Here is a 15,111-nt window from a genome sequence, read left to right as displayed (position 1 = left end):
CTTTACTTTCCCTGTATCAATGTATTTATTAACATTGTATTTTATTATTGAGAAAAATCAATAAAAATCTAAGAAAATATACAGTAGCTTGCTTTCCCGACTCTACAGCCCTTTTGTGTGTTTATTCAGTGCAAATACATAAGTATTATGTTACATGTAAGACAGTATCTACTGTATGTTCATATGTGTGCTTACGTGTAAAGTCTGTCGTTCTCCTTTTCATAAGTGCATTTTAACAACCACTCCGAAGGGTTAGGATTAATGTCCTGGGAACAGCATGGCCAGTTACATTTTTCTCCTGTGTTGAAAAGCTAGCGGCACAGTCGCTCTGCTCGGGGCAGTGCAGAGAGTCACAGTTATCCCTTGGGGTCTTTTGATAGCGGTTGATCCAAAGTTTGTTGTTTGAATGAGAAAATGAACTGCCCTTGGAAGTGGAAGAAAGCAGGCAGAACATTAGTCCTCTAAGTACAACTGAGCAGGTTAGCAAACATTTTTCTATCTATCCTTATCTCAAATGACCAGGAGTTCCCACTCTTTCCCTCTGTGTGCTTAGTTTTTCACCAATAGTGTCAGCCAAATCTAACAGAAGTAGGGGATAAGGATGGTAGTTCAGGTTTAATTTTGGCTCTAGGGCTTTGTTTCTCTCTTATAGTGCTTTTCATCTCAAGTCTTTTGTGCCACATTTGAACCTCACAAAAAGTTGATAATGATTAAGCTGAGGAATGGCCCAATTTCTGTCTTACTGTGGCATGTTTATGCTGATACCTCGTTCTGTTAGGATCTTGTCTTACATGTGTTGTGGTGGCTGACTTGTAGTTCTTTAAAAAATTCAGAAACATAAAATAGATAATAAATATTGAAAGCAACTTTTGAAATTCTAATGGTCTGGTTGCTTTAAAAGAAAAAAAAAAAAAGAAAAAAAAAGAAACCCCTGACTTAAATTTTTTAATTGATCTTTTGGTATGCTAGTATCCTCTGAAAAATTGTGAAGGAAGGGAATTTGCTAGCCTTCAAGAAACTCTGATTTCTCCAGTATGGGTGAATTTGGTTTTCATTAACATTATGCCAAAAAAAATTATCACGCATGCAGGACTCTCTTCTATTAAGAAAACTGCATTACCAGGGAGTTTCATGGCAGCTTAATTCAAATGTGTGTTTTTATGCTACTTAAGCATACAGTGTCATTTTAGCCATTTTTTTCTTCAAAAGAATATGAACATAGAAGTATGCTTCGTTCAGTTTTGTCCAACCGGATTGGTATTTCTTCAAATATATAAATTATGCCATGGTAACTTCAAAATAAAACAATTTGTATTTTGTTAAAAGAAAGCTAATATAAAGTAATCTCCTAAGTGGGGAAATAGCCAGTTCTTTAAAGCAAATTGGAAAACGCAAACCAGCTTAAATTCTCAGTTTAATTAAGTTTTTAAAGTTGAAGCATGCTTTCGAAGGGGCTCATGATCTGTGAAATGCTGAGTTTTTGAGGATAATACTTGTGGTGCCTTGGAGAAATTCACTTACCACAACTTGTTTGAAAATTACAGTGCACATTTCACCCCTTTTGCTAAAGGCATGTTTGCATATGTCTTTAGATACAAAGTACCTGATAAGTTAGTAAGCCCTCTTATATACAACTGAGTTTATAATTTGCTCGCAGTCTTCTACTGTCAGAGCCTGAAAGCTCAGTCTAGCTGATACTGTGCTTACATGTGTAAAATAGTTCATACGAACCTGCAGGATTTTTTAGGGAGGAGAGAGAAGTTATATTTTCTAGACATTTATCCACTGATGATCATTTAACGTGTATTGATTAAATTAGAGAATTGCTTAAGAAAGCCAATATAAAATTTATTTCACTGTTCTAATAAGTCTTAAGTGAGAATTGCCGAATTGTAGAATAATATAGTACCTTTATTAAAGGTAGACTAAAAGTTTATAGTATTAAAATATTAGGGAAGAAATACACTTAGTACTAGAATTTGACCTTTAAAATATCATTATACTCCTGGAAAAAAATCATTTTTCAAATAGGAAAGAAATGTATCTGGCTTCAGCTTTTCTAGCTACACGTAGTTTAATGCAAATCTCTGCAGATTGGAAGCCATGGGAAGCTTACTGTATCTGGCCCTGAATTTTTCTCTCTTTTTTCCCAACAGGAATCAATCCAACTACAGCTTTCAAGTTTTCCTAGCTTGCAAGAAGAAGATAAATCTAATAAAGATGACTCTGAGAAAGAAAAAGAGAAGGATAAAAATAAAGAAAAAGATAAAAACAGTGAAAAAAAGATCAGAATGTTATCAAAAGGTGAACTTAAAAATATTTAAATTGTTATAGTGACTGTTATAAAAATGATTGTGTTTTTTATAAGCATGCATACCTTTGTGTATAATTAAACAGAGGTGTTTTCATATATTGAGAAAATTCAGAACCTGAAATGCATATTCATGAGAGTGTTTTTTGTTGCAAACATTGGACTTTGAAAGTGAAGAAACCTTCCAAACTGAGGTTTGGTGTTGCAGGGTATTAGTTTTCTTTAGTGTAAAATCAATCTTCTGAATACTTTACTGTGTTGGTATAAACACATATATATGTAAATACATGTGTGATTATAAAATAAGTGTAAGACTCATTAATATGTTGGGTTTTTTTTCCCTAGATTGATAAATATATTGGCATGTCATTTGTGCAGTGTTGGAGAATTCTCATGGAGAATTTCTCTTAAATGCTGTAAAGAAGTCCATCCATGACATTTAGCCTGCATTGCAATCTACTTTATCACGTACTAAGCATTCTTCAGAAAAGATTTTGTATCTAAATTTGGTATTTAAAAAAAAAAAAAAATCTGACCTATGGTACAAGTTTGCATTGTAATCTCTTAAAAATAATAATTGCCTACCTGGGGTGTGGATCCGCAGCTGGTGTGAATTGTCAGTTGGCTTCAATGGAGCTCTCACAGTTCACGCCAGCTTGGGGATCTGTGTGTACTTTTGAGTCAGGTGATATAGCAATGCTGAAAAATTAATTCTGGCTTCTGTCACGCATCCCTATTACCTGCCCACTCTCAGGCGTCACTAGATTTCAGTCTGTTAATGCAAATAGAATTCCCACTGGCACGATGCTTCATTTCCCGTGTGTACAGCATATATTAAGTGATGCAAAGAGACATTGATGAATAAAACTTCTTTTTTAATTTTAAAAAATTTTATTTAGTAGTTCAAAGGAAGAACTTGACAGAGTCTTGAGTGGCATTGAAGTGATTTTTCAAATGACCAGCACTTTGTATCCATGTCTAGTTTTGATGCCATGTTCTCAGTAGAACAGTACAGAGGAATCAAGAAAATCCACCCGATGCATCTGAGTGTGGGTCTCTCTTGGCTGAACTCCAAATGAACATTTTCTTTTGGAGCATGTGCTTTCAGATTGTTGTTGGAAAATGGATTTTGATTTCTAGCATAGGTTAATCGTAACTATTGAAATGAAATAAATGAGTGCGAGGGTGTTTGTTTTTATTTTTCAGATTGCAGTCAAGAGTATACAGACTCAACAGGCATAGATTTGCATGAGTTTCTTATTAATACATTGAAGAATAACCCCAGGTAGGTATTTTCTGCGGTAGAGCCAGCACTTCTGAAATTATAGCTGGTAATCTTCAAGTTCTGTAACTGTATACTATGTTTTATTAGTTCTGGAGATGGTTATGAGGGAAAATGTAAAGGAGGTAGGCTGTTAACTAAGCAAAAAGCTACAAAAAGTCATCCACTTCTCCCCTCTTCAGTCACCCATTGCTTCATTTCACTTTCAGTGACATCTGGTCTTTGTTCCTACCTTCTTTGCATATAGCTCTACATGATTTTAGCAGTAATATAACCACTGCAGTTGGAGACTTGTGTATGAATATAAAGTAGCTTTCTTTTGGCAATGCTGTACACAATTAAAATCCTGTGCACAGTGCCAAATTCTGCTCTCGGTATTCCCATAGTTTTCATTTGGAGCAGCAAGCTCATCTAGTCAGTAAATTTGCTGCTAAATGTCCAAGGAAGGATCTGTAACATTTTTATGTGTTGTGATTTTCAATGTTCGTTTTAATTGAATCTGTTAAATAGGTACCACATAATTCTGCAATTATAGGAGAACTAGGAATAATTGGGTACCTAACAGCTTGCATAACCTCTTGTGTAGATGACGGAAGGTCCTTGAATTGCTTTATCTGCAGAAAATGAGAAAGTTCAAGAGAACTGAGGAGCGATGGACTCTCTCAGGCTTAGAAATAAATGTATATGTGGGAATATGCTGGGGAAATTTTTGAATGTTTTTGGCATGAGAGTGGTGGGGAAAAGGAACATCTGGGACCTTCCAGTTAAAACCAGAGCATTTTGACTGAGAAATGCTGTGGCTTTGCCTCCTGGCAGCGATAGTTCAAAGGAGTTGTTCTCCATTGTGCTCTCCCTAACTAGATTAGATGTGCCCAGTCTTCTTGCCTGCAGATCAATGCCTCGTGGAAGATCTGTCTCAGACAAAATGTTGAAAATTTCTGTGGTAGCAGCTCTCCTTATGAAAGAGTTAGGTTAGCTGGAAATTTCATTTTCCTTCAAAAAAGTGTGAAAAAGGACCAAAGCTATCCATAGCAGTCAGAGTCTTTCTATGCAAGGTGTTAATCACAACCTGGTGTGGCTGGAAGCCCTCTCAGTTTATACTTGAGCTCAAGGAAGAGCTAAATCTGTCACATATGTCAGCAAAGCAGGCTGCAGTCTCCTCCAAATGCACCAGGGCAAAGCACATTTAATTTTTAATCAATGTGGCTGACAATACTTGCAAAGTTGCTTTAAAAACATTGAGATATTAATTTATTCATCTGAAATGTCTGTTCGTAGTTGATGCTACAAATCCTTGCATTTGTTTTTGACAGGGACAGAATGATACTCTTGAAAATGGAACAGGAAATCATTGATTTTATTAGTGACAACAAGTAAGTCAAGTTCCCTGCTTGGTTATTAAGTCATGTGTGCGTGTAGCAACGCGAGCTGTGTGAGGAATACGCTCATATGGACCATGGTGTTCCTGAGTGCTGTTACTGGCACACTGCAAGATCAGGCTTTTATTTCCTAACACATGGTGGTACTGCTTAAAATACAGTAGATGTAAACAAACAAAAACCTTTTGCTTTTTGTTATGTCATAATTTTTCAGTGGCTCCCACTGGCTTGTCTCATTAGGTGCAAAAGCAAAGCTTTCGGTGCAAAGGACAATCAGATATTCTACCTCATGGGTTCCCCTGGGTGCTATGTTATTCTAATGCGTTGGAAAATAAAAGTGAACTTGGGTGGAGGGATTCTTGCTACTACATGCTCTTGATAATAAAACGTTTCTGCAGCTTTAAAGAAATAGAGTTAGAATAGGTGCAGAGGAAGAAGTTATGCTGATGGGAAATAGGTGTATTGTCAGTAAGAGAGAAAAAATGAATATTTACCAACCTAGATCCTTCCAGCATCGCCCTACATCTGACCTTTGGGAGAAAGGCAGAATGCTGTTGTCAGTGTCTCAGCAAATCTGCAGGATTGTTTGTGTGTGGGGCTGGAGGCCAATTCTTTCCAATATATGGAATACTCAGTCGATGCCGTGAAGTGTGAGCTTTGTTTGTTCCAACATAGTGCATAGAAATATGCTTATGAGAAACTCAGAATGTAATTCCTTTCTCTTGTCTGCCCTTTTGTAGCAGACATTTATATGTAAATGCACGAAGGAGGAGTTTTCAGTTAGATTTCTGTCCACCGAGTTATCAAACGTATTGCTATTTTCATTTAATTATAGCTCAGAGGGAAATGCAATTATCAATGTGATTTGTTTTCTTTTTTTCCAGTAATCACTATAAAAAGTTCCCTCAGATGTCATCCTATCAGAGGATGTTAGTGCACAGAGTGGCAGCTTACTTTGGAATGGATCACAATGTGGATCAGACTGGAAAATCTGTCATTATCAACAAGACCAGCAATACAAGAATGTAAGTAGTGACACTGTTGTTTTTTCCCTTGCTCCCTTTCACAAGAGCTGGTTTGTACCATAACTGTGTGGCGTAATTTCTTCTTTTTTTTTTTTTTGTTAGCAAGAGTGAGTGTTGTTTATCCCTTTCTGGGGTGGGAGGGGAGGACAGGGCTAGCATTGTGAGGTTATTTAAGGGGTATGAAGATGCACAAGGAGAAATCAACTCAGTTTGTCTCTTGCAAGAAACTTAACACAGTATGTTGAAATGTTTCTTTCGCTGAATCCTTGATGCCACCACTTTGCTACAGAAATGGGCTCCTTGCTTTATATGTCACCTGGTACCATGTGGCTGTATTCCTAAATAACCCCAACAACATATTTGGAAGATTGTCTCTTCCCTTGTTCTGGCTCTCCCTGCTTCAAAAGGCATTTTCTGCCCAACCCGGTTATTTAGGATTTAGTTCCCCTCCACCACCTGCCACCATTCATTCCCTTTTCCTCCTCTTTTCATCTCCTGATTCCACTTTATTTTCTCTTAAATCTCATCATATCCCACAAAAACTCTGTGGTCAAATGAATTCCTTCTGATGGTCAAATGCATTGCAAAATTCTTGGCAGGTTAAACTTATGCTGGCACACTTTATACTCTCCTCCATGAACCTGTATAAATCTAGCAAAAGCTCGGTATCAAGTTCCCTGGCTAATTCAGCAAAGATGCAGTCATGTGTCCCTGCCTGATCAGCATCACTTGTTCTGCTGAGCGCCACGTGTGTATTAACCGTCATGGAACCATAGCCTTCCTCTCCTTCTTTACCTATAAGCTACATAATGAAGGGGAAGTAATTACAACTGGGTAATGAAGTTTTGGTATCTGGTATTGGAACAGGAAAGCCCCATTTGAAAATTGTGTACTTCCTGTATTCAATTAGTGTGAGAAATAAAAGCAATTATTTCATTTGCATATCCAGCAGTTAGGTGATTTACTTAGATGCAGTTGCAAAGGGGTTTTTTTTTTTTTAATGTTATTATCTTCTGTAGAAAGCTAGAGAGGCTACCTGCCAGATCAAAACCTGAGCCAAATACATTGGCGTTTGTTGTTTCACTGAGCCCTGACAATCTTCTGTGTGTGTGACGTAAATTTAAGATCATGAACAAATTATTTTAGATCATTTTCGTGGGCTATCTCTGAGATACTCAGACATCTGTGAAATAACACTTGGACATTAATTTTTAAAGGTTTAAATAAAGCATGCACTGACAGTCTGATCTTCAGAAGTCAAGAAAACTACAGTAGCTCAATAGTTAATACTGAGGCTGCTAAGGCTTAGCCTAGGGGTCTGGTCATACCTGCCCCTGTGCAAAGACTATGTTTGGGTATGAATAAGAAAAAGCTGGGTATGCAGCAAACCAGTGTTCATTTTTGAGCTGTAAATGAGTAAAAAAAAAATAGTCTCCTCTTAAACAAAAGACAGTCAATCATATCTGAATGCTTTTTAGGTAGTCCTCGATCTTTAAAGTTCTCCCTTTTCTGTTCCCGTCTGTGTCACCTCTGTGGTGCACCAACTGCTACAGATCTTTCCTCACAGCATTGCTTTCTCTTGGTTGACTTGGTAATACGATGATATCACATTAATATCCAGTAATACCTTGCTCAGTTGTGTCTGTGCATCACAGAGATGTGTAGCACTGGAAGCGCTGTTGGAAATGCCTGCACAGCACTTCCGGAGAGGACACTGAAGTCTTCTTCCACAGTCAAGACTTCATCCAAGTGCTCTGGTGAAGCTGTGGCTTCTTGTGTGGTGCCAGGCATGAACTGGCAACCTTGTGGGCAAGCTCAGCGGCAGGACGCTGCAGGGGTATAATGGATCGAATGACCCTTTCAGCTGTGGTCTTGCAAGCTGGAGGTGAGGCAAGGAGCCACATGAGTTCTGACAACATTTCTCTGCAGATCTTCTAGAAATGAACACAGGGCTTTGCCCCACTGTTGCCTGAGTACAGCTGTTCTGTAAGCACCACACAAACTGCAGATTTTTTTCCCTTCTGCAGTGATTTGGTAGTAGGTAACTGGATTATATGAAGCTTGGATTGCATCATGGTGCTGCCAGTGTGTTATTTACTCTATTTTGATACCGCTGCAAAATAAATCTTTGTAGAAGTAGCTCTCTTTCATAACTGGAGGAGATGGCATGGTTCGTGGGTTGTTTTTTTTTTTTTTTTTGAAATGTTGCTGGCTCTGACAGAAAATAGGTTGTTATTATCCAGCTTGAATAAGAGCTGATGAGATTTTATTATCCACAGCAAATATTGTGTAAGTTCCACATCTGAAAGCATCCAATGTGATTTCATGTGTTCTGCATTTCAGTACTCTCAGAGGAGACAATTTTGTGTGGTTCAGAATCAACACCAAGTACTGGGAGTGTGTTGACTCTATTAATTACTACTTGGGCAGTATCCAGAATACTGGAGAATCTAGAGAGCAGCTGAAACACTGTTCAACGTGGTTACGCTGTGCTGTAAGCCTTAGCCTTGATAGTTTTATGCGAATTTATGGAGAGGCCCTGTAGGCGGATATTCTGAAGTTTCGCATTTTGACAGTAAATTATCTCTTCACGGCATATGGTTTCCAAAGTACTTTAGCTGCATACTGTGGAGAGAGAAGAATAGTCTTGCATACTTCAAGAATTCATAAATTCTGCACTAGCTGTTACTTGTGTGTGTGTGTCTGTTTAGGAAGAGCGTATGACTTTGTGTAGTCACCAGGTGGGCTTGAATAAGCACCGTGTGGCTTATTTCTGTGGCTGAGTGAGGGTTCATGTCATATCTCTGCGCACACTTGCAGGTGATGAGTTGTTCCCTGGCTCCAGGCAGTGAGGTGCATTTTGTCCTGTTCAGCAGAGATCTCTCGTTCTGGCTGCCTGCAGGAGCTTGGAGGCACAATTGTCAGGGGAGTTAATGGCTTTGAGATTAATAGGCTGGTGGGGAAAATCTGGTAACAATGCTACTTGTAGAGGTGCTGTGACAATGCTACCTTAGAGGTGGTGCAGTATGGGGTAGGGTCTGTCAAACGGGGGACTAGGATATGAAAGGAGTGGATAGGGACATATAATTTCTTTCATCAGTTGGCCATCTTAGGGCAACATCTGTTCCCTTCTGTGCACCTGTGCCTTTAAAAAATACCTGCTTTTTGAGGGCTTGGAATTTGAGAAAGTGCTTGTTGAAGAGGTTGCAGGTGGAAGGAGGGCTGTGGCTTGTTTGGCCAACCATACTGCTTTATAGAGAGGGAAAGACAATGGTAAAAATGCACTCAGAGTCTAATATCTCTGGGATTGCAGTCCTGGAGCTTTAGTGAACTCTTGGGGAAGTCTCTCTTAAAACTATAGTCAGACCACAATGACAATTCTGCAGTCTGAAGACTATTTCTGATGAGGAGCTTAATCTAAGGTGCCTTTTTTGTTTGTTTGTTTTTTGTTTTATTGGAATGTGAACAAGTCACACTGGTTTTGAAGCTTTTTTATGAAATGAAATTTTAAACCACAGAGAAGTGACCTCAGCTACCCAAGTGTTTGTTAACCTTCATAAAGTTAAGTCTCTACTCTAGCTCTCATTACAGAACAGTGGATTTTAAAAACGAATTCTCTTTCCATATAATTCTTGAAATTAAGACTAGGTTAAAAAAGAACAACTTAAAAAAAATAATCATCATTTTCCATGGTCTCATATCTTACGAAGTCCTGCCTAACTAAATTGTCCAACTTTTAAAAATCTTGTTCTCAGCAGTATATATGAGAAAAGTAGATCAGGAAATGAAGGAGGGGTTTTTGGTTTTGTTTTGTTTTTGTAGTCAAAGAGTTCAAATACTACTTAAAAAGGGAAGTCTACTTTGTTCAGTATGAAACTGCTCTTATGTCACTATTGTGGTGTATATTTGCCTGTCATCTGTGTCTGCCTGTCATCTATCTAAAGATATACTGAAATGTATACGGAGCTTAAGACAGTGAAATATGATATAAACAGAAGTTTGGAATTGAGGCAATATGTTAGGGCATCCCAAATTGGAGGAAAATAAAAAAAGTTTATGTACCACCTTCTGTTATTCATAGTTCCTATCAAACAACTGGAAGTACTTCAGAGCTTTTTGCACATCTGCTCTTATTATCAATTCAATCAGATTCATTCATTTGATTATCTGCAGATAGGTGGGAGAAATGTAGGGGAAGTGTGTTTTATGTGCTTGGTAAATGAAAAGGGTTTTCATTTGGTTGAGATCATCAGCCATGTGAAAAGTATGTCTGTACTGCAACCCACACAAGCATTCATGTACATTTTTATATAAGCGTGAGTGGCAGGGCTCATCAGAATTGAGAAGGTGGAGTGCTTAGAATATATAATGGCTGTATTTAGACATTTTCATACATTCTGAGGGTGTAACATATCTATTATGAACTTTATACTAATACTCATATCTTCAGTTATGACTAATTTTGTTTTTCAAGAGCATCATGAGTTATGATTCTTGTAATATTTGCTTCTTACTCTGTTAATATGTAAATGTTAACGTATTACTGGCCCAGCTGGAAGGTTTTTTGGTGCTTTGAGATGCATCAAAAACCTTGGGCAATATTAAGATGTTTTCTGTATTACAGGAGTTCCTTATAATCAGGGACTGAACTGTATCAGCAGGAGACATCATGTATAGTATGTACATTGAATAGCCTACAAGACCTTCATAGTTATGACATACAATCTGTGTTATTCTGTCTCCTCTGTGTAAGGGTGGTTTGACTCACAAACAGAGAAGAAAAGTGTTCATTAGGTTTCTATTGTGTATATACTGAGCGATCTTGTTGTAGATAACTTCTATGCTAGTAGAGATGTGGTGTGCCAATTTCACTATCTTACAAATCTGAACTTTGGTATGGCATCCTACAGACATGATGGTAAAATGGCATTCACCAAACATTGGCAATTTCAATGAGGAATAGTTTATAGGTTTTTTTTTTTCCTCTAGGCTGAAGTGCCAAGAGCACTTCCCTGAGATGCCAAGTACCTTTGAAGCTTTCAAAAAAGTATGCCTTTCCCCTGGGCTGAATAATGTATTCAGTGTAAATGACTTTAATTTCTTTAAGCAGTTGTTTGAGGATGGGAAAAATGGGACATTTTCCACATGCAATTGGTAACAGCTCTTTTTTAGTTAGGGATATGGTAGTAGTTACAACTGCGTACCTGAATGCATTCATCTTATATTTTGGAAAATCTCAGTCAAAGCAATTCAATGTTTTCCAGAGAGTCTGAAGCACAGTTTTGGTTCCCCACGCCCCCCCTACCTTCCATCCCCCTGCATTGTAGTATGAAATAGTTATCTGGCAAATAGTTTGGTGTATGGTATCTGCTTTTAAGCACCTTATGCATTCCTTGATTTTCATATATGTACGCAGAGTAATGATCTCATGAGTGTAGAATCACTTTTATGAGCCATATAATGGAGGAAAACAGATGTGAACACCATTATTTCTGTGGGCTTTGTTTGTTTGTTTTTTTGTTTGTTTTGTTTTTTCCTTGGAGTCTTGCATTTTTTTTGTTCAAGAGACTATGGAGCCCATTCCTGTTTCCTGTTGTCATTACCTCTTTCCCATCTCCACTACAGAATAGTTGTTCCTTGACTAAAAGGAATAAGAAGAAACTTTCCCTCTGGTTTACAATTGCTATTGCCCAATCAGTATAGCAGTGTTGTATGTTACAAATACATAAAGAAATATAAGGGTAGTAGTCCTATGCAACTAAAATGGAAAAGAACTATATAACTGGGAAGTAACACTTATTGTCTGAGACATTTTGTTCCAGTTTAAGATGAATTAATACATTATGCAACTAAGAATTCACTAAGAACATAATAAAGCAATTATGTATAATAATAACTATGAGCTTATGTATCTGCATAGTAACATGTAGCTTTGAAGTAACGAATTATGTTGGTTTTCATGGATATAATTTCTTTTTTTAATACAAAAAAACCCCATCAAACCAAAACACCAACCTGTTCATTTCAATCTGAGATTAAATTAGGAACATGATTCAAAAAAAACACCTTTTTCAGTGCAATAGTAATCGTGTTTAGGATTCAAGAGCCCCATGTCCCAGTAGTCGTTGCTGTGATGCTTCGGTTTTAGCCTTTAGCTCCTTCCTGGTCTTTCCTGATGCAGCCAGAGCTGCAGCCCAGCGCTGGGCAGTACATCCCTGCATGCTGAGCAGAAAAAGAGCTTCAGAAAAGCATTAAGGGCAATTAGACATTTCGCATGGAGGTTCAGGAAATGTCTGCCTCCAGCAGTGGCCTGCATCTCCTCATGCACTGCATTGCCTCAGCTTTTTGTCGCAGGAGAAAGCCACCTGATGTGGAGGAATTGACTTTCTTTTATCCAGTTGCATGGTGATTGGAGAAGTAATTCAGGGTGTGCATTACTGCTAGGGATTTTAGCAGTATCTTAATATTATGCTACAGGCATTTGTTCCAGACATAAAGTTGCCCCTGTTCCATTAAATGCATTATTTGAGGTTGTGCATATTCATAATGTGACTGCTTGATGCTCATCTGGAAGAGACTGAGCTTTTCTCTCCTAGTCATTGTCTTTTTTAATGTTTGTTGTCTTTATTTTAATGATATTTAAACTAGGACAGCCTTTTTTTCTGAGCAAGCTTTCTATTGTTTTACTCACATGTCTGTTTCACATGAAACATACAAAAGAAAAAAAAAGCCACAACAACAACTTGGTACACTTGAAGTTGAGCTGAATTTGACCCTAAAATACTGGCTTCATTCTTTGATCAGTGTAAGCCATATACTGGACCTGTGGAAATGACTTAGTCTGTAAATGAGATGTTAGGGTTAATGAACCAGTTCTAATAGCTCCAATATTAAATTTTCATCTAATGTAATTTATCAAAACTAAATTATGTATAATTAAGGTGGACATGTACTTTACTGCTGTTCTATACTGTAATGAAATATCAGTTAAGCATTAATCAGAAGACATCTATGGTATTTCTCTTTTTCTATTTTTTAAAAATCCTTACAATCACAGCACTTAATAGTATAAGTTTTGATAAACCTAGAAGGTTATCATCACCTGCTCCGTGTGGGGAGATGGGAGGTTACCCAGGAAGAGAGCCGTAGCAGTAAAGTGCCCGTTAATCAAGCTACTGTTTGGTCATTTGTGCTTTCTAATCACTGGAAGCAGGTCTGGAACCTGAAATGGCACCTATGCTTTCCTCAGAGGTAACTTTATGTCAGTAATAGGTGAAATAAAGTCTTTGAATCTGGGCATTTCAAAAATGACGTGCTGGCATATGAGCAAGTGAGTTTTCGAGGTGGTCCAGATTGGTTTTTAGTAATTGCCTTTTACTCTTCTGTTGCCATCCTCATCTTTAATGTGGCATGATCACTAGAAGTGGAAAAAGTATCGCGACTTTTGAGAAATCTTTTTCTTTATAAGCAAAGTCAGTTGTTCCTGCTTGCTGTTTCCAAGGTAGCTTCTGACAAGTTGCTAAAAACAGGCACTCTTCTTCAGACCAGTGATTGTTCAGTGGATGAATTCTGATCCATGAGTCTTCCTGCTGGAGACAGGGAAAATGTCCATGGCCTGAAGTAGAAGTAAGCACAAGAATTTGCTGTGGTATTGATTTGTATGTGTGGGGCATTTCAAGAGGACTAATGGTTTCTTTATTAGCTGGTTGACTTTTGGGGAAGTATCTTGCCTTCCTTGCTACTCTTCAATGAATTTGCTTCCTTTCTCTCTCTCTCTTCCTTGTTAATTTTTGAACTTCCAAGATAGAAAAATGTAATTTTAAATAGATCACATCAGTTATGCAACACTGTAATTTTCAGCCACTTACAGAGTATGCCACATCCTTAAAATCAAATATTAATGAATTCTGTAATAAACTATGCTACCACTCACAAGCCTCTACTAGCTGGAAATAAATTGGCACTGTGCAAGTTGTTCAGTCTCAATAGACACCCTGAAAATCAAGAACTAAATCCAGTCCAGGAGAGTGGGAGAAGGAGGTCCCTTGGAACTGAGAGAAGGCTTTGTGCTTCAGCCCCGTGTAGCAGAAGAGCTGCCCTTGGCCTGCCAGCATCTCCTGTAAGTTTAGAGCTAGGTTCCCATGTTCTGTCTCCAAAATACTGGGCCAAATATTGAAGCCTGTACTCAGGTGGACTCTCAGGGAGACAAGATATATTATGGTTTTGTGTCCATAGGCTTAAACAGGATGACTTTCTGGAATTAAGCTTTGGGAAGGCCTGTGAGCATCATGAGTTGTGCTATGATACCTCAACGTTAGATCAGGTTCTTTACATACCATATATTCTGAAAGCCTTCAGGATCTGGCCCTCTGCGTGGTCCCCACACAGAGTGACTTGGCATGGGAGAGATTCAGTGTACGTCTACTCTATCCATCTTGCATCCTTCAGCTTCACCATCGTTTTCTTAATGAGAAATGCTACTGGTGCCAGCCCCACTGAAATTGCGCTGTTGGGGTACTGGGACTGAGCATCTTGAAGAGGTGGGTGAGAGTGACAGAATGAACGTCATTCTTTCTCAACAAAAAACCCGGGGGGCGTAGCTTCCATGTAGCATTACCAGCTCTTCCTTTCAGTCCTGCCAGAGTTATCTGCAATCCTAATTAAAGGGGCTGAATGCCCATCAAAATAACTTGTTACTTCACATCCTTGTTGTTTAGTAATGAATACAGAACAAGCTTAGAATCCAGATGCTGTTCTGAGAAAAATATTAAAGAATATGAAATCTTCAGCCAGGGAAAGTGTAGCATTTGGTATTTGAGGGCTTTTCCCCAACTCTGTGCAGCAGAGTAGGCAGCATCTTGAAGGAATCGTCTTGTACAGGGTTGATTTTTTTTCAATGGCTTTCATTGTGCTTTTATCATCATAACAGAAGGTTTTAGTGACTCATACTGTAAAAGCAGCAATCTGTTAATGAGGCATTTACCTTCAAATGCTTGAAATGCCATCTTGAGTGGTTTTAAGTAGTCAGTTGTGATAGTATAACTGCACTGTACTTTAACAATTATCTGTATTTAAATTTCCACTCTGACTTTTTGAAACCGTGTTTTAGCATCC

General features: G+C 38.1%; 1 protein-coding gene across 10 annotated transcripts in view; it reads left to right on the top strand.

Annotated features, from left to right (window-relative positions):
* ARPP21 (cAMP regulated phosphoprotein 21) overlaps nucleotides 1-15,111 on the top strand; it is a 200,030-nt gene that overhangs the window by 101,507 nt on the left and 83,412 nt on the right. For all 10 annotated transcript variants that reach the window (XM_065627569.1, XM_065627568.1, XM_065627577.1 and 7 more), the window contains 4 exons: nucleotides 2,157-2,304; nucleotides 3,518-3,596; nucleotides 4,907-4,966; nucleotides 5,857-5,997. In XM_065627569.1, coding sequence (XP_065483641.1) covers nucleotides 2,157-2,304; nucleotides 3,518-3,596; nucleotides 4,907-4,966; nucleotides 5,857-5,997 — 428 coding nt within the window. The remainder of the gene's footprint in view (nucleotides 1-2,156; nucleotides 2,305-3,517; nucleotides 3,597-4,906; nucleotides 4,967-5,856; nucleotides 5,998-15,111) is intronic.

This window comes from Caloenas nicobarica, chromosome 2 (assembly GCF_036013445.1).
Source record: "Caloenas nicobarica isolate bCalNic1 chromosome 2, bCalNic1.hap1, whole genome shotgun sequence".
NCBI classification, from domain to species: Eukaryota; Metazoa; Chordata; class Aves; order Columbiformes; family Columbidae; genus Caloenas; species Caloenas nicobarica.
This window is presented reverse-complemented; position numbering and strand designations above follow the sequence as displayed.